This window comes from Suricata suricatta, chromosome 12 (genome assembly GCF_006229205.1).
Source record: "Suricata suricatta isolate VVHF042 chromosome 12, meerkat_22Aug2017_6uvM2_HiC, whole genome shotgun sequence".
In the NCBI taxonomy this organism is placed as follows: Eukaryota; Metazoa; Chordata; class Mammalia; order Carnivora; family Herpestidae; genus Suricata; species Suricata suricatta.
The window spans coordinates 97666995-97691896 of NC_043711.1; the positions used below are offsets into that span (position 1 = coordinate 97666995).

Genomic DNA, 24902 nt, shown 5'->3' on the forward strand with positions numbered 1-24902 from the left:
TTAGGGCAGGCGAGTTACCTTGTGTCACCTACATGAAAGGGACAAATGAGCATGTGCCTCTCCCCAAGTGCATAGGTTAAAAATGATTCGACAATGGCAAAAAAGATTAATCAGCCCTTTGCAAACAGTGACAATGGCATGTGACTGGTAGGATGGGGAAAGTTATGTTTCCTGTAGCCCCTAAAAGAACCGTTCAGAAAAATATCTGTGGAGGAGGTCACCCTAGGTCATTCCCCACAAGTGAGGGCAAAGGTGGAAGTGGCAGAGTCTGAGCACTGCTGGGCATCCCAATTACGCTTGACAGACGTTAGGGGACAAGTAGTGAGGGGTTGACCCAGGTGAAGCCTCATCACAGTGCCACGGCAACCGCACGGCACCTTGTCATCCTAAGTTATCGACTACCGAAGCCTGAGTTTGCTTTATCGTTATACAATATTGTATATGTATTGTATATGTGATGTATATTATATATACAGTATATTGTATCATATATGGTATTGTGTATGTATATTATATACAGTAATAATATATATAATATACATATGTTACAATAGACAATTGACCTTGTCTGTTGTAACATATAATTGTCCCTATATATTGTAACATATTATATATAATATATATTACATATAATATACAGTTGTATACTACAATATTGCAAACATATTGTATGTGTGTTGTATATTGTAACATACTGTATTATATATTGCAATATACATATACATTATGTGAGATGATACAATTGCATGTTACAATACTGTAAACATATGTATTGTATATTGTAATGTATTGTATATTATGATATACATATATATTATGTGAGAATATGCAATTGCATAGAACAATATTGTAAACATATTGTATATGTGTTGTATATTGTAACATACTGTATTATATATTGCAATATACATATACATTATATGAGACTATACAATTGCATATTACAATATCGTAAATATATTGTGTATGTCTGGCTCCAGAAGAACAAAGGCTTCTTTAGCAGAAGTTCTCAAACTGGAATGAGCAGGAGAATCACTTGTGCAAAGTGCAGATTCTCTAAGCCCTGTTCCAGAAGTTTCTGATTTAGAAGGTCTAAAGCAGTGGTCCTCAACCAGGGGACAGTTTTGTCCCCCAGCGGGGACACTGACAATGTCTGGAAGCAATTCGGTTGGCAGCGCTGGGGGTGGAAGGGTCTGGCATCTAGTGGGCAGAGAAGCCGGGATGCTGCCAAACTCTGATATTGCCCAAAACAGCTTCCACAACCAAGAATTATGGCCCCAAATGTCAGTGGATCTGGGGATGGATCATCTTCTGGGGGAAGGCCTGGGAGTGTGCATCTTCACACGGGTCTCAGGGGATTTGGGTGCAGCCGGAGCCCTGGCTGGGAAAGGCCTGGACAATCCTGCCTTCTTATTCCAAGGCTTTGGCTACGGAGTTCCACTTCTGCCTGCCTCTCATATTTAGGAAGCAGCATAGACTTGACTCTTCCCCTGAGGCTCTGCCTCACAACCAAACTTCCTTCCTTCACGTGCAGGTCAATTGTCCCTCCTAAGTATACCTCCTGCCCTTGCACTCTTGCCTCTTAATTGTCTCTCCCGTGGGAATGAGAGTTCTTGAGGGCAGGGTCCCTGTCCAGACCTGTCCCCAGCACCCAGGCAGGGGCCTGGCCCACACTGGGCTCAAAGACCACATGTTGGCTGAAATCTGTCTCAACTCTAGTGACATCTCCTGCAGGAGTCTGAAGCTACCCCCTCTTTCGGACACTGTCACAGACCCTATTTAAACATGTTCATGGAGCTTATCGCTCTGCAATTATTTTGTTTATTTGCTTGCTTACTTTTCATTCATTCAACAAATATTATATTAGGAACCTACTATATGCCTTGTCCCTTCCCATCGCTGGGGATGCAACAGTGAACAAAGGAGGCAAAATCCCTCTTCCCAACAGAGCTTATATTCAAAGAAAGGAACAGAACGTGGACAATAAACAAAATAGAAAACTATATATAATGCATGTGATATTGATACGACCAGCAGAGAAAAATAAAATAGAGAAATGGGACAGGGAGTGGGTGTGTGGGTGTGTGGGTGTGAAAATCTTAAGTAAGGCAGACCTCTGGGAGAAGATGACATTTGTGCAGACTGGATATCCGAGGGTGACGTTTTTGCTCCCCCCTCTGAATATAAACACTACAGGGCCAGGATCTTCCCTTTCTCTGCAGCTTCTGTGTCTCCAGAACAGGCACTTAGTAGGTGCTCAATAAATGCTATGTAAACAAAACAAAGAGAATATTCGATTAAATTATCCAGGAGGCAGATGGGAGATTTTTGCTTTTCTGACCATCCACTGAATAGAAGGAAGGCGGGAGGGGCGGGGGCGTTGAACTAGGGGTGGAGGTGGGGAGTACGTCTTCGCGGCTAGATTAAGAGACTTGGGAGATGGAGGTCATTGCCTGATAATGCCCCCCCGCCCAGAGGCGACCTAAGTTCCCACCTTCCTCATAAGTATTGTTAATGGCCCTGCAGGTGGGCTACCCTGGCCCCCCGCGGCTCCGCTCCCCGCTGCGGAGTTTGGCCTTCACCCTGCCCCCTTTCCTCCCTGCAACCCTGCCAGTCGCACCCCCTCCCCGACGGTGTCCCCGCTCTGGGAGGAGGGGGGGGAGGAGTGGGGTGGGCAAGTCCCCGTCCCAGCTCGGGGGGCGCCGCGAGGAGCCGCGGGCGCGCGGGGTCCCCGCCCCCAGCCCCTCTCCGCGGCGGGACACTGTCCCTTTAATAGACTCCCTCTGCCTGGCGCTCTGCGGCTGGGGAGTAAATTTCTCCCTGTCATCAGGTCGCGGGGAGAGGAGGCGGAGGAGGAGTTTGTTAATGTTCAGTTTGTTCAGCGGGATCGATGTTTGCTGGCATCGCCTCGCCCTGTCTTGTGTGTGTGAGTGTGTGAGTGTGTGCGCGTGTGTGTGCGCGCCCATGTGGGGGGTGTGAGTGTGAGAGGAAGCGCGAGTGCGCGCGTGTGTGTGAGTGTGTGTGTGTGCGTGTGTGTGAGCGCGTGAATTCCGGATTTTCCGTCTTTCCCAAACCCGCGCCTGTCCTCTCGCATATCACTCACAGACGGGGATCTGACAGCAGCCACAAACCTGCAGTGAGTGATCTCTCTCCCCCGGCGCGGATCCGCCATCGAGGCCGGCGAGGAGGAGGAGGGAGGAGGAAGAGCAGGAGGAGGTGGAGGAGGAGGAGGAGGAGGAGGAGGAGGAGGAGGAGGAGGAGGAGGAGGAGGAGGAAAAGAGGAGGAGGAGGAAGAAGGAACCGAAGCGGAGACCACTGCCTTCCCGGGATCGCCTTTTCTCCCCCTTATCTTTGCGCGCGCGTGTGCGTGTGGCGCGTGTGCGCCCCTCGTCCCTTCCATCCGAACCCGCTCTTGGATGTTTAATAAAGAAATCAAGTGTCTCAACAGTCACCAAAAAAAAAAAAAGAAAAAGAAAAAAAAAACCAAAAACCAAAAATTTCCAAAAAAGCAAAAACAGAAAGAGAGAGAGAGAGAGGAAAACAAAATCCAAAACAAACAAACAAACAAACACGGCGGAACCAAGCTCCACTTCCAACCCGCCGGCGCCGGCCACCCGTGTCCGCCACCCGGAGAGGGGGGTCTCCGGCCCGCGGTGGCGGAGTTGCAGGGGGGATCGCCAGGGGGACAGAGGCCGAGTGACGCCCTAGGAGCCACCGGGCAGCAGGCGGAGGACGCGCAGAGAGGCGAGCGAGCAGCGGGCCCCGCGCGCGGCTCGGGGCTGGGGCGCCAGAAGTGGGACTGGAGCGAAGTAGAGCGATGCCAAGGAGGAAACAGCAGGCACCCAAGCGGGCGGCAGGTAAGAGAACCGGCTCCGCTCCGGGCCGCCTCCCGGCCCCCGGGCGCCCCAGGACGCCTCCCCCTGCGCTGTGGGGGGAGTCCGCGCCGGGCGCCCCTCTCTGCCCCTCGGATAACCCCATCCTCTCTCTCCTTCTTCCATCTCCCAAATCCTCCCCTCCGCAGCTCCGGTTTGGGGGGGTGGGGGGGAGCTGTCCCACCAAGCCTTCCCTCCTTAAACTTTTTTCCCTCCACCCTCCACCCCACCCCTAACTTTCTCCCAGTCTGTTTCTCGCCTCTCCGGCCAAAGTTGGGTTGTGGATTTGGGGTGCGGGGTCGGAAGCCGGCCCTTCCGCCTCGCATCCCTCCGCGTGGTCAGTGCCGGTGGCTTCTGGCCTGGAGGGACCGCGTCTGCTCTCGCTGGGTTTTGGGGCGCTCAAGTGTGAGGCGTGCCGGGCTGCAGGCTGACTTTGGGGCGAGCGAGGACAGTTTTAACTTTGATCCCCAAGGTGGAGGAAAAAAAAAACACCCCACCCCAGGAAAGGAACTGGCCTTTGAATGTGCTTTCTAAATATGCTTGGAAATCTAATCAAGACTCTTTCTCTTAGAAACAGAAAAGGGGGGGAAATGCCCAGTAGGACATTGAAACAGCTCGGGATTTTCTCTGCCCAGAGAGAGTTGCAAACTTTGTAAATTGATTCGTAGGGGGTCCCATCTGATTCTTTCCTTACTAACCCCCTCCCCCCCTCAAAAAAGAGGAACAGGTTAATGGATCAGTACAATAGACCTTATAAAGATTTTTTTTTTCCTTTTGGGTTGCTTAATTGCTTTTTTAATAGTATGCTGGGGTTTTGTTTCTCGGAAGTGTAATATGAAAGTTCATTTTTCTCCTGCCAGACCCACCCACTGAAAAATCAGCTTTCCACTTGATTGCTAGTTTTGATTTGACATTTGATTGATCACCTGTCATCTCGCTGCCTTTGATCTATTCATTCTTGATATATATCAATAAATCACTCACCATGGTAACTCAGAGTACCAGTGACGCAAGCCTTGCCCTCTAGATTCAGAGCCAGACATGCACAATTATTATCTTGTTTGGCTTTTAATGTGGGCGTTTTTATTTCTTTGTGTCCTTCTGTTGAATCAGGGCTTTAGCAAAAAGCTGAAGTTCTTCCCCCCCTTCTCTGTCTTCACTCTCATGCTTTAAGGGCCATTCGTAAAAGCTGGCGTTCTGCAGACCCAACAACACATTTTCTGTTGTAACGGGAGCGAAACATTAGGGAGAAGTTCGGTGAACACTTTGGTAAACTTTATGAAGCCACCCTTAGAACAAATCCCAAGCGAGTTGCAAATCTGGGCAAAGTGGGTGTTTGTGTTTGAACATGCTGGACCACCGAGCTCATCTCCAGCATGGCCTGATTCCAGCCTGAATGACAGTCCCCCGTGCTTTGTAATATCCACAGTCACCCTCCCTCCAGAGTGCAGAATCGCTACCGTAACCATGCACAGGTTGGGTCAAATTGCGTGCGGATCATTTATAAAGCTTTGGGAAAAAAAAAAACATTCGCGTATTTTCCAACTCTTTCCCAAAGAGCAAAATAATTAAAATATTTTTCGTGCCGTGTATATTCAGAACTCCTCTCTCGGCAGTGAGGTGTTCTTTTTTGCAACTCTGGCAAAACTCTACCTCTTTTGAAAACAGCTTCTCTCTCCTCTCCCCTTCCCTGTCTGCATTTCAGTCCCTTATTTGTTAAAACTTAGATTGTGTTGCAATCTGACGGCGTTGGGGTGTGCGCTGGCCTTCTAGACCCAGGAAAAGTAAGCGTGCTCCTTGTAGCTCTAACAACCCAAGTTTCGTGTAGCTAGATTATTAAAGATAACGTCCTTATTGTCCCAATAGAAAACCTGGGCAACAGTCCAGCAAGAAGTGATACTGCCCTGAAAATTACTCTTTTTTTTTTTTCCCCTTGTTGTTCCGGTAAAGGCCATCAACAACTAGGCAGTAATTTAAATTACCAGAATGACTGGACATGTCTCCTTTGGTGAGCTCATTACAAAAAGTGCATTGCTCAGAATTGCACTACTTTGATTATAATTATCCTCTGATCAGTGCGGATCCAGGTGTATGTAACATAATGCTGTATCACATTATTTAAATTAGATCCTTTTCATTAAGCTGGTATCTATTGGAACTGGCTTGTCTATTTACTGTAGTGTGTGTGTGTGCGTTGGAAAGTTATGCCTCCAGTTTCAGTTCACTAGGCTATTGTATTCCTAGTGTCTTTATGTTTGTTTTCATGGCTTTATTATTTTCACTGAAAAAAAAAAAGCAGAAACCCTTGTCAAGCTGAAAGGGAATAATTCATATTGTACACAAGGAGGCCCCTCTTGCAGTATTTATTTGCTCACATATTGTTACAACAAATTTTTTTTTTTGCATGCGATGTTTCTTTCCTCCAAAGTCATGGATGCTATATGCTGTTTTAGCTGAGGTGGTGATTTACCAGTAAAGTTAGCCACTTTGGGATTCTCCAGACAGTTGATCATGCAGGAAAAAGAACAAGGTGGGTTCTAGGATTGCGGCCATACTAACTTTTATCGTCGCCTGAAATTAAACGCAATGCACAACTGTAAGTAATTACTCCCATGGACTGATGTTGAAAGCTTGATTTCTAGCTTGATTAATGAATAATGTAAGATAGAAAAAGCCTGTGAGTGAATCAGAGCTGAAACTCTTTCCCAAGAACTGTTCGAGGCAATGTGATTCCTTTGCATTATTAGTTTTCAGTTCCATGGTTCAGGGAATCAGTTACAGAACTTTCTAATAACGCAGGTATGCAGATAGAATGAACCCTATGATATTATAAGTGGTGGGGAATTTCAGTCTTTATCTGTTTTGTTCTCCCCCCCCCCCCCGCCACCTCCTTAAAAGAAGGGAGGTGAGGTAGGCAATTCTCTTTAAGGAAACAGCTAAGTCAGAACATTTCCCTGTTTCCCTCTGAAATGTCATTCTTCCTTGCTTTCTAAAGCTATGCTATTCCACCATACTATTTCTTCGGGCAAGGGAAAAAAAAAGTTCAGAAAACAGCCTATGGTACCCCACGGGTTTGTGTGTGTGTGTGAGTGTGTGTGCTGGCTTCTTTGGGTGCATATTTCACTCACCACTAAACTGCATCCACTTTCACCTGAAAATATTGCGGGGTTTTCTATCAGCATCTTCCCCCCTCTATCCATTTTAGGGCAGATAGAGAAGATGGCAGAAAGATAAAATAAAACAGAGCAGTGTTTTGATTTGTTTGTATCTTTCAGGATTCAGAGTAGTTAAAAATTTTAAATTGCAGACTTCCGCGGCAAACGCTTCTATTTTCGGCAGTCTGTCATAACCTCTGTACCCAGACATGTGTCATACAAGCATTTTATCGTACCCCCCTGAACTCTTGTTTTTATATAATGCCAGCCAATTGTAGGAGAATGCAGAATCTTTGAGGCTTGTGAATATCGAATGTATACATAAGTTACAAGATTCTGCTCTACCAGCCCAAAGAGATTAAATGTTTCCTTTTTGTTGACTCTCACAAACTATCTGATAATACAGATCTGAGGAAAGTCTTGCGGGAAGGAACAACTCCTTCAATTTATTTTGTTTATTTAATATGGAGATGAATAATGCAGATTTTGTTTTCACGAATGTCCTTGTGTGGCAGTAAACATTCGACTATTAGCAATCATTACTTAAAAGTTGCAATTTGCACCTTGATGGCATAGTTTATTTACATGGCAAACATATTCAGCAGGGACAGTTCTGAATCCTGCCACGGAGTGGGAGCTGACCCTAGCGATCGTCTTTTCAGCCTCCTGAGAGTGGGTGCCTGGGTGAACCCAGTGAGGCCTCAGCAGTCGGTACCAGCCGGGTGGGGAGGGGCAGGCAGCTCACAGTGAAGTTTACCTTTAATATCCTGGCACGTGGGATGGGATTCCGGGGAAGAGGAATCTGGGTGGAGTCTGGGACCCTGACACTCTCACTTTGTTTAAACATACGTCAGAAAGACAAGTTCACATCTTGAAGATTTAAATACTGCATGCTCTAGACCCCATTCACTTACCCTCTAACTGTACGTTTTTAACAGCTGAATGGAAAACACACACACACACACACACACACACACACACACACACACACACCCTCCCTCCCAGAGGGGCTCAGCAGCATGAACTGTTTTGGCTCTTGTTATTTAAGGCAGATCCCTGAAAAAGGAAGAACAGGTCCCACGGAGACTCACATCCTGCCCTGAGCATTTTGGATGGAAATTGATTACTTAAGTGGTCCCTTCCCCAACTCTCCTCCCGGTCTCCCTCTCCCACTTCTCACCTCACCCTTAAAGACCCAGATTGAATGGGACATCTCAAAAGCCCATTTGTTTTAGGCACTTATTGATTTCATTTTTAATCTGCCATATCAGGACACAATACATTAGCCCTAATCAGAAGGATGTAAGTGACAGGGACTTCTGGGGGAGGGTAGATAAGGGGGAGGGGGGCTCTGAGAAACTTCCCCGCAGGATGAAAATCTTCTTGAGGCGTGGGGGTTGGAGATCGAAGGCTACTTTTGAGGAGGGTAGAAACAATCCTCAGAACAACGGTGCATTTATTTTTCTACCACCTTACACTGATTTTTCTCCCAGTCACCTGGGTTCTGCTGCTCCCGTTTTGGGAAAGCTTCACACCCAACAAATACCCCCTAGGCATCTTTAGCAGATCTGTCCCTGGAGGCATCTTGCCTTTTGTCACCTTCTCCAACAGGCGCTTAAGCTTTCCTTTCATCCCAGGTGACTTCTGATGCCTTTGAGGGAATTTCTCCAACCGGATAATACACCTGGGTTGATCTGTTTCTCTTCCCACTGGCGTGGGGCTTCTCTCTCTCACTTGAGCAGGTTTTAAAGGGGCACTGCGCCTGGCATTATTTAAGGCCATTGAAACGATGCACTTCTGCACATCACTGCTGCTCAGCTTAGGAAAATCAGCCAGGAAGAAAACCTGTTCATGTTGGTATCGGGTCTGTAATTAGCCGACATGAGTTAAAGGACCAGACTAGAGCTCTCTGTCCATCACCATATATGTACCATCAATTTTATTTAGGTATGTCACGGGCTGGGTAAGACTCTGCCACTATTTCAAAGGCGCGCCTGCGTCCACCCAAGGTCCCTTTAAAGAGCACAGAATGGCCTAACAAATTCTATATTAAGACTGGGCATCCACCGAGTATCATTTTTGTTTGATGCAAAGTCAGTTGGAAATACATTAAACTAACAGAGAAGGTTGCTCCGCTTCCCTGAATCACTGCTTTTTCATTACATATTTAATTATGATCAAATTGAGCGACTTTTATGAAAAAATTACAGTGGTATTAAAAGAAGCTTGGCACACAAATAATTTTATTGCTTCGCAAGTTGAGAATGCGGTTCTATTTTTATTTACGTGGGAGAAATTTATTTTCATTTTCTAATGTGACAAATACATAGTATATTTTCCTGCCGTCTGTATCAGGGAGATCCGATTCTCCTACCTTCTTAGAGCCTGTTCATCCCGGAGGTTTCTATATCCATTTTTCAGTAATTGGTAACAATTTGTATTTTTTTTTTCTTATTTTGAGTTTTATAAATTCCATCTCAAGTTAGAAATTCTCCTGTTCCTTAGGGTGACCTTTGGTGAGCAGCTCTTTGATTATAAATGAGCTTAGTCATTCTAACCACATAAGAAATAACCTCATTGAGAGGGTTTGCTTGATTGCCTGGATATTGCAGTAAGAAGAAAAAAAAAACACCATATATTTACCGGCTTCTATCGTATAAGCTCATTTTCACTGGATTTACCATTTCTTTCATTTTTTTTTCTCTACTACTGACCTTTCAGTCACTCGTTTTAGGTGTTGTGATGCTAACTGAAAGGCAGTTCCAAGAAACACTGGTCTTTAAGAAATGATACCAAGAATTAGATACTTTCAGAGCCCACACATCCACTTCCGGACTCTGTCTGCGACCTCTCGGGCCAGTGTCGCTGCAGACAGGAAAACGCACGGTTTGGCGTCTAAGTCGGACACCAGGCTGGAGTGTCGACCACAGTGGGCTTGCTCCTGGCCTCAGAGAAACCATCATGGGGATGTAGGACTTGGGTCCCCACTGAAGACACTGTCTGCATCACAGACACACAGAATAGCAATCTGAGATCCAAGTGGGAATTGCTGACATGTTTGTTTCCAAAGCAGACTCCAGGGGTGAAGTGATAAAATCATGTGAAGAGACTTGAACGTCACTAAATAGTTCTGGAGGATTTTCATTTGTTGCCTCTCTGAATCTTTTTGCATTTCCTCCGCAGAATAAAAAAAAAAAAAAGATGTCCTTCCTCTGGACACCGTCCAGTAGTCCAGGATGCCAAAGCAAGGCCTAAAGTTGCCTAAAATTTTAGAAATTAAAATTCCGGAGGCACGGCCAGAGAATTCTATTATCCACATATCAGTATTACTTACCTATGCAACAGGGAAACACACAATGCAGAAGTTTTAGAGATCGTGAATTTAGAGAAATTACACAGGGGGAAAAAAAAACCTGGATCATATATTGAAAGCATTTGTCTTGAGTTTTTCTAAGAGTTCCCTTTGTATCTGTGTTGTTTGGAAAGAACAAAAACAACAATGTCAGTATCATTATGCCTCCTCCCCAGCCTTTAACAGGGGCTAATAAAGTCCTCCCTTGAATGTACCAAGACACAGGACAGTATATGACACATCCCGTTTTGAGAAAGAGCTTTAGAAACCCAAACGTGGGAATGCAAACTAAAAGTAAAATCTCTCGACAGGCTGTTCTAGCTAGCTCAAGGTTCAAGATCGAAAACTTTGTTCGGCAGGGTAAGAAGAAAATAGCACTGCATTTTAACTACACATCTCCCGTTGGCACAGGAGAAGCAGCAGAACAGAGGAGACTTTTAAGGAGCTTTTTAGCTCTTTTTCATCTCTTTCCAAAGACTAATTTAATTGAGAAGCTGTAGTGTCCATTTCTGCTAAAGAAAAAGCCTCATGTTTCCATAAAGCTGCTGAGCTAAGGTGGGTTAAAAAAAAAAAAAGACAGCGTTCTGCAGTTTCTGTTAGTACAAAAATTAAGATCACTGGTCTTAATTAGTGGAGTGCTTTCAGAACTGAATGAATACTCTGAAATCACCCCTGAGCTTTCTTCTTCCAGCTACATCTAAGTCATTTCTATGGAAATTACAGTTTAGATATTAAGGTGGGCAGAACACAGTTATTGTTTTTAATGAAAATAGTTACAAAGGGCAGAAGGAGATAAAAGCAGTTGTCAGCGGCCATTCTGTAATGAGTTTGGAAGAAACTTCCCTAACGCTTTCCTGCATCATGAAAAACCCATGAAACCTGGTGATGTGGACGATTCAAAAAGGAAACGGAAGGTCAAGGTGTTTCTACAGGGGAGAGACTTGTGGAAGCCAGAGCAAAGGCACATAAATATTCCTATATAAACTGCAAAGGGCTTACTTTAAATCACTTGAATTTATCAGATTCTTAGAATTTTCTCTGTATTTAGAAGCCCCTTTCTCATACCCCGGGGGGAGATCTGAATAGCTTCTGGGCCAAGATGATGCTGTAGAGAAGAGGTAAATCTACTCTAGGCATTTGGTACAGAAGAAATTCCGAAATGAAAAGCTATAAGCATGTTTTATATCAGACTTGCCTTCGGCTAGTTTCCTTCATTAGGAACTTGGGTCCATGGCTTTGTGCTTCTTTCTGTTCTCCCTCTGGAGATTAGGTTTGAGATTGTGCAAGGTTGGAGCCCTAGAGCAGGAGGAAGTGACTTGGATGCTGGTGGCAGCTTTGCCCACACTCATTATGCTGCCCTGAGCAAGCTCAAGAGAGAAACCTTGCTGAAGGGGTTAGAATCCGAGTTCAGGAGTCAGAGTGACCCAAGTTCAAATCCCTAGGTCTACTCCTTTTCTTTGCCTTGTAGATTTGGGCAAGCCGCTCAGATCTCTGTGTTCCCCTGCACCCAACTCTTCGACCTATAAGACAGGGGTAATCATCATTCTTCTTAAGGCCCAGGTTTTTCGAAAGGATTATACGAGATGGGGGCTGAGAAAGTGCACTGAAGCTATCTGGGACCAAACCTGCCGGGGGCAGTGCGTCGTTACCCTCAGTAGCTGGACCGTGAAGAATGCAGGACCAGAAGGGAAATGAGCAACCAACGAATATCTCGAGCCTGGCAGGTCGGGGCTTGAAAACAATCAGACGTGGGTGCATTTTGGTCTTTAAAACTGGAAATACGGTCGCTGAGTAGTGTTTCAGCCTCTGCAGAGAAGGACCACACGGGGCTGGTTGGAACCCTGTGCCAGCTCAAAAAAACCTGTTTCTTTCCCAAAAGATAGTCATTACAGCAGCAGCAGCAACAACTTTAACGACAATGGCAGTAACACTGTCTGCACTGTGGAGTTGCTTCTTACCTCCACCGGGCACTTTACCAAGTGCTTATACTTCATTTCTTTAAACAGCAGTGGTTTCTTGAGTCCCTACTATGTGTCAGGTTCTGTTCTGGTCACCTGCATCCCAGGGATGGTGGTTAACAGGCTGAGTGGGAAATCTCACCTTCCAGAAAGGGGAAGCAGGAGAATATACAAGTAAAACAACAAAGGGGGAAAAAAAAAAGATAAATTTCAGAAGGAAAAAAAGCTCCATGGTGACACACACTGGCTTTATAAAAGCAAAGTGGAAGAGTAGGCGTTTGGCAGGACAGGTGTGGATGATCAGGGGAGACCCATCCCAGAGCGGAAGTCTGAGCCAAATTTTCTCCTTCTAACATTCTTATGCATTAGATGCCAGTGTAATCCCTAGTTTTACTGATGGGGATCTGAGAAATGTGCAGAGCGGCTCGCTCAAGGTCATGCAGTGGCCAAGCTGGGTTTTAAACCCCTGCTTCCAAAGCTCATGCACTTAATCTATTGTGATATTTTATTTAGAATGGCTCTAGTCATTTGCCAGGGAAGGGCCCCATGCCTATTATTCTTTCCCTGCCTCGGTTGTGAAGTCTAAGCCTGCGGGAAGGGTACGGAGAACATTGATGGAGGAGGTTGTCTTTAGTGGCATCTCCAAATAGGATCTCGAGTCCTCTCTCATATATGAAGTCGGTTCTTCCATGAGTATTCCTTCACCTGTACGGATGTGCCTTTATGCACTCATTCATTTAGCCGATGTTGCCGGCTGGCCTACTGTGTGCCAGGCATTGGTCCAGGTGCTGCTCTGTCCCAGCAGAAAAGCTCTGCCATAGCTAACATTCTTTTAAGACCAGAAAGCTAATAAGAAAATAAATATATAATACAATATTAAATAGTTCTAACTGCATTTCATAAAAATCCATTAGGATTAACGGAATAAAGAGTCAGGGGAGGGTTGCCTTTTTAGACAGAATGGTCAGGGCTTGTATTGTTCAGGTGCTGACATTTGATCAGACCTGGACACAAAGTGAGGGGCCCGCCAAGCTCAGAGAGGGGAGAAACGGTTCAGGCAAATGGAGCAGTAGGCACTTAAGGCCAGAATTGACTTGCCTCTTCGAGGAGTACGTAGGAGCCCAGTGTGGCCAGAGCAGGTTAAAATGCGGGAGGAGGTCCTAAGAAAAGAGGCAGGGGAGGTGGGCAAAGGCAGGCCTGGTGTGGCCTCCTATCTATGGGTCCCAGTGTGAGGGGAGAGAGGGTGTTGAGAAGGGAAGTGATGTGATCTGTCTGGGTGATCAGGCACTTGTTGCGGCTAGTGGATCATGTTCTGTTTGCCCGCCTGGCCCCTCAGGGATAGTCAGTGGGATGCCCAGAACCACGGAGGCAGCTCATGGGGATAAAAACACCAAGCCCAGTTTTAGTGGAGGGGTGGCTTGGTGCCTGGTGAACCAAATCGGTGAGGCTGTTGAAAAACATGTCGAGGGGCGCCTGGGTGGCTCAGTTGGTTAAGCGTCCATCCGCTCTTGCTCAGGTCATGATCTCACGGTTCATGGGTTCGAGCCCCGCGTCGGGCTCTGTGCTGACTGCTAGCTCAGAGCCTGCAGCCTGCTTCAGATTCTATGTCTCCCTCTCTCTCTGACCCTCCCCTGATGGTACTGTCTCTCTCTGTCTCTCAAAAATAAATAAAAAGATTTAAAAAATTAATTAAAAAATCAACTTAAAAAAAAAAAAAAGAAAAGCAAATCTGGGATCGGTCAGAATGCTTCCCTATTTAACTGGCCAGCAGGGTTGGAAGGGGAACTCGGTAACCTTCAGCCCTGGAGTCCTCATCTGTCACATGAACACAGGCTTTCACTCACCTCCCCTTGTGGTCGGGATGATTAGCTAATCCGATGTAGAGGAAGCCCTTGGTGCGGTCCCTGGCACGCACATAACTTCTTTTTCATAAATGCATGTTTTTATTCTCCTTCCTGTTGTTATTTTTGTTTTTTTCTGTAGGGATTCTAGGGAAAAAATCTAGGCTCTTGAATTAGTCCTTGGTACCTAAATAGGCACTAAATGAATATTTCCTGATGAATGAGTAAATGAGGCTGTAAATAAAGGAATAAATACTTTAATTAGTGTATTACTTTGTATACTAATTAATTACTTTTAAGTAGAATGATCTCTTTACTCATCTAACATTTTTTGTTGGCAGACCTCTGTGCCAATCATGATCGTAACTGCGCTTTGAACATTTATCAATTTGAGAAATACTAATGACAAAAAGACAGTGATTTTGGTAATGAACTTGCATTTTGTTCAGCACGACGTCATCTTCTTCCCGTGAAGAGCAGGGATTTCACCTTTTTGCAGTAAATATTATGACCGTGCTTGCTGGTAAAATGGGTTAGTAGCCTTCCTCATTAAGCCAAGCCCCTCAGAGGGAGCATCCCTGATGTTGGCGAAGGGGCTGGGGATCCTCCTTTCTGGCCCTTGAACTTGACCTCCTCCTCTGCTCTTCAGGTGCTCAGCCTGCCGGGGTTTGGCAACTGCCCCTCCCCCAAGGCAAACCTGTGCGCATCCCCTCAGGCCTGGGGCTGAGAAGCTTAGGGGTTGTTAAGCTAATAGGAGACGGCTACAGGCTGTTTCCTGGTAACGCCTTCTACACTTTTTAATTGTCACCTTCAGATTAGCATCTGGGAGAGGGGAGCCGGGAGGCTGGCTGGTGCCTGTTAAGGACAAAGGGATTTGGGATCTCGGTGGCAAGCAGGTGGGAGATTTGGCTGCCTGCCTGGAAATCTTTATTTAACCGATGTTACCGAAGGCCTGCTCTGCACCGGGCACTGTGGGAGGTGCTAGAACCAGAGGCTTGAAGGAAGTTGATGCAATGCCTGCCTTCTTGAAGCTTCCATTTAGTGTGGCACACAGAGGTCCCAGACAAGTGAGCAGATGCATAGTGTCATATCACAGTAGCAGGTGGTGTGCACCCGAGAGAGGCTGAAACGGGGGTAGGGCGTAGGGCGTGAGGCGAGGGGGCGCTGTCTTGGATGAGAGGGTCAGAAAAGGCCTCTCAGTGCAAGTGACATTGCACCTGGGTTCTGAGTGACATCACAGGAAGAGAAGTACCACCCGTGCCCAAGGGGCAAGGCGACTGCAGACACGTCTGACTGTGTGGGTCTGGAGCAGGTGGGGGGCTGGTGGGCAGCAAGGTGGCCAGGGAGGTGGAGCCTTGGCAGGAATGGCGCGGGGTCCCCACAGGAGGACAGGATGCCTCCAAGCCTCCAGGACCCAAGACCTATAAGGAACTGTGCACTGGCTGGAGAGCCTGGAGGGCAGGGGTGCCTGGCCTGGGAGACAGGATCTGGCTTTGATTTTTACAGCACCCTTCTGGCTGCCGTGTGGTGTGTAGAGACCAAGGCTGCAGGCAGGTCAGCCATGTAGGAGGCTCCTGCATCCATCAAGTCAAAAGCTGGTGCTATCTTGGACCAGTTTGATGGCGGGGAAGGTGAGAGACTCAGTCCAAGGTTGGACCAGATGAGCAGAGGATGGTACATGGCCATACTGAGAGGTGTGTCTGAAACCCAGGCCTGGGTTTGTCCCATTAATTCTAATTCTCTTCTTCCTTCTTTTATTTCTCCCCTGTAGTTACTTACCAGGTTCTTACTGAAAACTCTCAGTCTATCATTCTCTGAGCCAGACTGGAAACGAGAGAAATATTTGAAGGTGCATTTATTCTAGAATTGACCGCAGAGGGGTAGAGGCCACTCTTCCAGGCACATTTCGTGGAGTCCTGGGATCTCCTTCACACCCATCGGACGACACAGTGTCAGGGCAAGGGGGTGACCCTGGAGTCAGACAGGGGGCCGATTTCTCCCCAGTGGGTCACTTCCTCACTGTGTCACCTTAGGCACTCTTACCTCCCAGACTTCCAATGTCCTCATTAGCAAAACAGACGTGATAGAAGAACTCATCTCATTGGACTTTTACAAGGATTCACTGAGACAAATCAGATGGCGTGCTCAGCACAGTGCCCGGTCCAAGGTAGGTGGTCAATACATTTAAGTCGTTACAGTAACAAGTGAATAAACCTCTCCATTCCTTTCCTTTTTGGTAAAGTAGAGGTACTAACCCCCTCCCCCTTGGGTTGCTGGGAGGAGCAGTGTATGAACCCCTGCAAAGCACTTAGGAGAGTGCTTTACACGTAGTGAGCGCTCAATACGTGGTACATTTTGAAATCATGACCATGAGTCTGAGCTCATGACCATGAAGGGATCTGCTTTCTGTCTTATCTGCTGCCCGCCCACAGAGCACATAGTTGGTGCTCAGTCGGTGTGGTTTGATAGAATGGATGATGGTGGCCTCCTTACTGGGAGTCACGGGGAGGAACCCCGAGGAGATAAAATTGCATTTTTGTGGAGGAGGAGCCAAACAAGACCAGTGACTTTTACCACCGTCTTCTCTAGGGGACACTCCTGATGGCCATCGCCTCTGCCCAGCCTGCCAGAGCTTTCTGTAGGGTTTTAGTGAGGAAAGCAAGCCCATTTCTGAAGGCTTTTTAAGCCAGAGCTCTCCCCTGATGGGCTGGCACACCACTGGTGGTAAACAGTCTTAGGTAGCACGGACTCAGCCCAACGTGCAAACCGTGTCCCTTTTCCAACACTGTTTTCAATGCCTCCGATTAATGAGGAAGAAAGTCTTATTTGGTGATGGCCTGTCTTAAATGCCTGTCTCTTGCCTCTTTATCAGAAAGGGTAGACCTAGACTCCAGAGACCTTTTTCAAGGAGCAGTATCCAGTGAAAATGGCACTTGGATTTTCATTTTCTGATCTCTGATGGCAAATGATGCTGGGTTTTCACAGACCGTGGTGATGTAAATTTTCATTTTGAAATTAAATTATGTGTGTACATAAAAGAGGGAATCGTAAGGAAATATGTAAGGAAAGCAATAGCTGGGAGCACGGGGCTGCACAACCCGTGAAGATGGGGCAGAAGGACCACTGGGAGGACCCTGTGGGTGCCCAGGGTCTGGTCAGGGCAGGGGATTCATGGACCAGATGTGAGCAAAGGCGGCCAAGTCACACATGGGTCAAAGGAACATCTGGAACACAGAGGCCTCAGTAAAACTTCAAAAACTTTGATCACCAGAAGAAACTTCCCCTCCCAGAATATCAGAGAGACGGAGAGCCTTACTGGCCAAGGGAATTTACCAGATATGGAGGCATTGGGAGTAAGATTCTGGTTTGGCATATGGACTAGAGAAGTGCTCCTCAACCTTTACTTGGTATCCTCGTTCCTTGGAAAACTTGTGAAAAGGCAGCCTTGCAGATTCCCAGGCCGGTTCCTAGCAGTTCTGATTCCACAGGAGGGGGCCAAGGCCCAGGCATCTGTATTTAAAGCACTCACCATGGCTTTGAGTTACAGGATATGGGAGAAAAATTCTATTTTTTTAATTTTTTAAATGTTTTATTTTTGATACAGAGAGAGACAGAGCATGAGAGGGGGAGGGTCAGAGAGAGAAGGAGACACAGAACCAGAAGCAGGCTCCAGGCTCTGAGCTGTCAGCACAGAGCCCGACGTGGGGCTCGAACCCACCAACGTGAGATCTGACCTGAGCTGAAGTCGGAGGCCTAACCGACTGAGCCACCCAGGCGCCCCGAGAGAAAAATTCTAAGTCCTTTCCTCCTCCTGTTTCTTTATGTCCTCTTCCTCCCTCCTCCTCCTCCTTTTCCTCCTCCACCTCCTTCTTCTTCTTCTACTCTCTTTCTCTCTCTCCCTCTTTCTCCCAATTCTGAATGCCAAAACATTTAAAACATTATTCAAGGGGATCCATATCCACTTCTGGCTTTTAGTCAACAGAAAAAATATAAGTACTCTCTCTTTCCACTCTCTTGTGGCAATTGTCTGTTTTCAAAAATGGGGGGGGGGCATTTTCCCTAATGCATTTCAACAGGGAAATGTAGCCATTTGTTCATCTACCTACCTAGTCAGAGCATGAACTATCAGGTCCCAGAGAATCCTTCAGTTTAAGGAGAGAGACGAGCAATGCAGCCAATATGTAACAGGGGCTCTGTCTGCTCGGGGATTGGCCAGCACCCCGGATACCAGAGTCAAGAGACAAGAAGGAAACACAAGGAATTGTCCAGAGCTTTATTTTGTTATTCACAGTCTCTGAAATTCTGGCAACACTCCAGAACGGGAGGGCAGGAAACCTAGCTTTCCTCTTTGGAGGCTCCTTCACCATCTTCTTCTGTTTCATATTTTCTCCTACTTTTCTTCAGTGGTTATTTTCCCTCATCAGCTCCCTCCTTCTTTCTTTCCTGAGTCTTCCCAATAAGGAGATTTCTGGGCCCTTTCCGTCTGTCATCTATGCTTCCATGAGCAAATGGGGTCCAAATGATGATGGTGGTGAGGAGGAAGATGATGCCGATCATAACTATCACGGTCATAGTGCAACAGTGATCATGAGCATAATACCGTCAATGTAATACTGCTTGTTGGCCCTCGGCCCTCGTGATGCTAATCCAGAAAGTCTACACTTACTAGTTAACATGTACAGAACATTGACTTCATGCAGGCCATCGACAGAAAATCTTTCCCCGTAACATCTCGAAAGCCAGAGAGTATTATTATTGGCCCATTGAAGAGATAAGAGAATTACCAAGTTACAAATAGCTTGAAGATCACATAAGCTTCCAAATAAGACACTGAAGCCCAGCTCTGCCTACCAGAGGCCAAGTACTCAGACACTATGTTTTGTTGCTTCTCACAGTATTTAATGCTTAATAGCAGAGAGTGACATAAATAAACGTCCAGAGGCTAGGAGAGATACGTGTGGACTAAGGGCACAGACTGAAGTTTACTGTTTCCTCCAGGTGGAAGTAAGTCAGTTGTGGCAAAGAAAAAAATAAAGAGGATCATCCTGCGTATCTAAGTCCAAAGCACCACCTTGAACAGTTGAGCCTATGACGATGAGAAAAAATACATATATAGGATTTTTGAAACCTCTCGCACTCTCCACAATGGCATTTCGTAAGTCCATTCCTGTTTGATTAAACAGAAGTAAGAAAAAACCATGAAAACCATGAACACAGACACATGAAAACCATGAACACAGTCCATCTGGGGTGTCTCGGTAAGTGATCATGCTCACCCACTTCCTACAGCATCTTTGCGGATGTGTCCTGAAGTCAGACGCTGCTCATCTGTTCTCTATAAATCTCTTAGAGGCTCCGAGACTCCTCCTGGCCATCAAAATTATGGAACGCATGCAGTGATGCTGGCCCGGTATTTATTTCAGCAACTGAAAAGCTACCCTCACAGATTTCCTGTTTAGCGCTCCTCATAATATTTATGGTCAGGGTCTCTAAAGGTGTTTCTTACTTGTAAGTATTTAATTATAAGTGACATTTAAATGATTACTTCAAAGAATATGGAAAAGAGATGATTGTGAAGTTTGAGGGCTTGTAACACAGAGGGGGAAATGTTGCTTACAACAGAAACCATGATAGGATCTTTCTTAGGGAGAAAAAAGAAAACCCCTACCCTAACCGTTGTTTTGTGTTGTTGTTGGTTGTAGGTTTTGTGGATTTGTCTGTTGTTGGTGTTGTCATTTTTTAATTGTTGAATGTGGGTAGCAGTTTGAAGGAAACCTTTGTAATAATACACTTTGGCCTATTGCCTTGCTATCTGATTTGAGGTTATTTTATTAAGTAATGGAATGAAAGGAGCGTCTTGTTTTATTGTCTTTAACATAAATGGTTTCTTTGTTAATGTTGGATGGGCATGGTCAGTCATAGAGGTTAGAAAGAAGAGCTGTCAATAATAAGACGAACTTATTTTACCTGGTCGGTAAAATTCAGATACAAAGAAATTGAACTTTACAGGTAAAGTTATATCATCTTTAAACCCAATCTTTCTTTTTTTTAAACATTTATTTATTTATTTTGAGAGAGAGACAGAGCGTGAACAGGGTAAGGGCAGGGAGAGAAAGAGACACACAATCTGAAGCAAGCTCCAGGCTCTGTCAGCACAAAGCCTAACGTGGGCCTCGAACCCACAAACTGTGAGATCATGACCTGAGCTGAAGTCGGACGCTCAACTGACTGAGCCACCCAGGTGCCCCTGAACACCAATCTTAAACTCTCTGTGCCTCAGTCCTGTAAACAGACATAAAGGAGAACAGTGGCTTTCAAGCACCATTATGAGGATTTAAAAAATAGATACTTATTAGGTACTTAGAACAGTGTTCCGTGCATAATAAGTTCTCAGCAAATACTAATATCCCCCCTCCTTACTCTCTCCCCAGAGTCAGGCACTATTCAGTCTTTGGTGGGTATATCCTCCATTATTTATAATTCTGCCTGCCTATATAGGTAGCAAAAGGCATTATTGTCCTTCTGTATATGTTTAATATTTTTATGTAAATATTTTACACTATGTTTTGCACACTGATTTTATAAGTCTGTATGTGGGCTCTATCCAAGTATGTAGGTAGGCAGCTAAGGAAAAAAAGAGGGAAGGAGAGATAATAGATTAAAAATATAGTGAATTCCTTTTCATATGCTTTATAATATTCGACCACAAGAATGTATATTTTTACTCACTTATCAACTCCACTGCTAATAGACACTTAGCATATTTTTTAAGTTTTCATTATTATGTACAATCCTATACTGGGTACTCTTAAGAATTTTTAGAATTGTCACCTAAATAATTGATGCAGAGAAAAACAGTTGTGAGAATTTTACTGCATTTAGCAAGAGAACCAGTTGAGAAAAGTAAACATTATGGAAACAGCTAATATTTCTTACTTTGAACATTCTTGGTATCTTTCCTGAAATATACACTTATCTTACCGAAAATTTAACTGGCTCATTTGCACCCAGTAGGCGCTTGTGAAATGTCTGCTTGAAGCGAGTAAACTGAATAAATAAAATATGTCAATAATCCCAATAATGAGTGAGACTCATCCATGAACATGGCTTGAAGCCCAAGTACGTCAAGCATACAACCATTTACCATCTTGGGGTGGAGGGGGGAACAGAGAGACGTTAAAAGGGAAGTGTGAATAGCATAAAAGAAATCACGTTTTTCTTCGGGGTATGTAATGGATGGAGCTTCAGAGTGGAATGGTCATTATATCCTTTATTATTTGTAATTCTGCCGTCTAGATCCTGGAGCCCATGGGGTGGTAAACACGGGCGGGCTGGGTTAGGAAAGGAAGGACCGCCGGATTTTGTTTAGAGGCGTTACAAGGAGAACTTTAACAGGAGTCACTTCTGCCGTGTGGCATGTTAAGCAGTCAAACTGACATTGAATGCAGTAGAGCAAACATGCAGCGAGGCAGGCTGCTAGGTCCTGGGGGCAGAAATATTAATAAAGTAGGACCTCAGGATCTGGAATGTCCATTGATACCGAATGCTTTTCACAGCTAAGATCAGCATCATCCTTAAAATGCATTTATGTGTGTGTTGTGAGTCTGTTTTATTGTGGGGGTGAGTTGTGACTGTACGTCTCTTATGTGTGTTGTGAATGTATGTTTCACGTATGGCTGGATCAGGCACATAGTGAGTGTTAGTGTGTGTGCCTGGGGGTGAGGAGAGAATGTAGAAAGCCCTTACTATGCATGAGTTTTGTTTTAGTGGTGCACCTAGTCAATGCATATGCTCACGCCGAGGCTAAGCTGTTAGTGGAATCAACCAGAAAGCTCTTCAAAATGTTCCCTGTGAACATGAAGCCAGCATCACAGCGTATTTCCCCAGGGGTATCTCTGTGGCACTTCCCTGGGGGTTCTGGGAAACAGAACCATAGTTACACCCGTGTTCCCTGCACAGGAACATCAGCACCAGACGGGAAGGGAATCAGTACTAGCTGATGGAGGAAGGTAGGCACTCCACTTTCCTGCCGTTTCTGTTCCCTTGTATATTTTATCATGTCAGGGGTTGATCCCTCAACTCATGGGGACCATTTCATTTACAGTAGGTGTTTTTGTTGAATACATGGATGACTGAATAAATGAGTGAATCAAAGAGTCATCCAAGATTCCTGGAACCTTTGGAATACTTAGATACCTGCATGAATAGAGTAGGTTCATAGTGAATGTTGAATGGATACACAAAGGCACACACTGCACATGTGAACGTTTGCTTATCTCTGAAGCAGGCTCGAAAAGCATAAGAAAACAGTTCCCTGGTGGGGTTTTTATTCTTCCTCTGTTGGTCCCACAGAGCACTTGGTCTGCTGTCCCTTTGGTTTAATTATTGTTCTTTGAGATCGGCACGACAGCCCTTCTGTTTACTGTCAGATTGCAGCCACAAATGGAGAAAGGAAGAACGAGGTGGGGTGGGGGGAGCAGTCTCTCCAGCCCAGGTACGGGCACCTCCCCAAAGATACTGTTCCTTTCAGAGGCGAAGGGAAGGTGGAAAATTGGGACTGTGCGTTTCAAAACTTCCCAAACACATAAACCAACAAAACTGCATTGCTGCTCCCATAAATGTTTCATAAGTTTTATCATCTTGTGACGACGGTTAAGCAAATGTGTGTCCTTTGAGGAATTATTTACTGGAAGCAAGGTTATGGCGTCAACATCTGTGTTTCCAATCACTTAGATGAGGAATAGATGAAATAAATCACGAGCGAGTTCCACAAAGTAACTTCTGTGTTATTATGTCCGGAGAACCAGAACATAAGTAACTGTTAGGTGCCCTCTCTTTTGGAATTTGGACTTCTCTTGAGTCGTGAGACTTCTCTTTTTTTTTATTCATTTCATGATCTTCAAAGAATATGTATTCACTTTTTTTTTTTGAGAAAGTTACCATGAAAACATCCACAATAGAAGTACTTAAAAATTTCTCTCAAGGAATCTGGCTATTTCAGCCAACATTCTCATTTGGGAACGGGCTAACAGTTCCAATATATAACATCCATATAATTTAACCTCATAAATTTCTTTTTTTCACAGTGATGTTATGGGGGGGACTGACCTGGAGTTTGTAAACGTTCCCTGCTCACTGCATTCCCCCAGGAAACATAACATTCGAGACAGTGTTTTATGTGCCCTGATTAAAATATAACGTATTCTTGCATTTCCTGTGGACTGACCTGTTAGTACTCTAAGCAGGATATGTAAGGAACACGGACATGTTTTCAAATGTGTAAAAATGCATGGTGTGAGATGTTTTTGTTTTTTGTTTTTCTTTTTTAAACAATGATCTTATTTTCATTTTAGACCACAGTCCCCTGGGCATCCACTCCATAAGAAAAGTTTTGTGCTGTGGTTTAACTTTTGAGTCTGCACTGCACTCCCATAAACAAACAGGAATCGTTGTAACTTGAGCTTGAATGCCAGGGCACGTATTTCAAACTGCTCTCCTGCAGGAGAGTGGGGAAGGACTTGGGCAAGTTAGCGGCGAGACCCCCAAGATAAAACAGTAGCGATGGAAACTTACGATGTTCTTTACGAAAAAAATTTTAATTAAAATAAGGGGAAGGGGTTTCTATAGTTCCTCATCATGACAACAGCTGTGACAAATAACCACTCAGCAACACCATTTGTGGATTGAGATGTTTTAATTTTCTATTGGAGGAACATGGAGGAAAAATAGAAGGCGAATCCTGCTTCCAGAGGAGCAAAAGAGAATTTGTGGGGTGAGGGCTTGAGCACGAAACTTTGCTGGCACACACTGATGCTGTCTGTCGACGTTCCAGGGCACTAACCTCATTCTGGGAATAGCCTGAGAGAGACCTGGAAACGATGTGAGGGAAGGAGGGCTGGTTGGATTAAACGGATTTGTGGAAGATATGTTCATGAAAGGAGTGCATGTCTTTGAGAGTCATAATCTTATTCATTCAGCAGATATTTCTTGATTTCTGTTGTTTTCAAGACCTTGTGCTGTGTGCTAGGACTGTGAGGATAAAGGAGGCATATCCTCTGTCTTCACAGGTTAGTGATAGAGTGCCCAGAACAAAGCCAGGGAATGTTAGCTGGCTGGCTGGCTGGATGGCTGAATGGGTAGATGGATGGTTGGTTGGATGGTTGGATGGTCGGATGGTTGGATGGTTGGATTGGTAGATGGATGGATGGATGGATGGTTAGTTGGATGGTTGGTTGGTTGGATGAATGGTTGGCTGGCTGGCTAACTGGCTGGCTGGCTGGCTGGCTGGATGGATGGTTGGATGGTGGGATGGTTGGATGGATGGATGGATGGATGGATGGATGGATGGATGGATGGATGGATGGATGGATGGGTGGGTGGATGGATGGATGGATGGATGGATGGATGGATGGATGGATGGGTGGGTGGATGGATGGATGGATGGATGGATGGATGGTTGGTTGCATAGTTGGATGGATGGTTGGATGGTTGGATGGATGGATCAGTAGATGGATGGATGGGTGGATGGATGGATGGTTGGTTGGTTGGATAGTTGGATGGTTTGATGGATGGGTGGGTGGATGAGTGGATGGATGGATGGATGGATGGATGGATGGATGGATGGATGGATGGTTGGTTGGTTGGTTGGATGGTTTGATGGTTGGATGGATGGTTGGATGGGTGGATGGGTGGATGGGTGGATGGGTGGGTGGATGGGTGGATGG

General features: G+C 45.4%; 1 protein-coding gene and 1 long non-coding RNA gene across 5 annotated transcripts in view; one reads left to right on the plus strand and one right to left on the minus strand.

Annotated features, from left to right (window-relative positions):
• The first annotated feature begins 3248 nt into the window (after window positions 1-3248).
• The window catches only part of TSHZ2 (teashirt zinc finger homeobox 2), a 446554-nt gene continuing 424900 nt past the window's right edge, over window positions 3249-24902 (plus strand). For all 4 annotated transcript variants that reach the window (XM_029916279.1, XM_029916278.1, XM_029916280.1 and 1 more), the window contains exon 1: window positions 3249-3857. In XM_029916279.1, the coding sequence (XP_029772139.1) occupies window positions 3818-3857 (40 nt within the window). In that variant the 5' untranslated portion in view covers window positions 3249-3817. The remainder of the gene's footprint in view (window positions 3858-24902) is intronic.
• The window catches only part of LOC115273278, a 4727-nt gene continuing 3678 nt past the window's right edge, over window positions 23854-24902 (minus strand). Inside the window, exon 2 of the long non-coding RNA XR_003900771.1 lies at window positions 23854-24047. This is a non-coding gene — a long non-coding RNA (uncharacterized LOC115273278). The remainder of the gene's footprint in view (window positions 24048-24902) is intronic.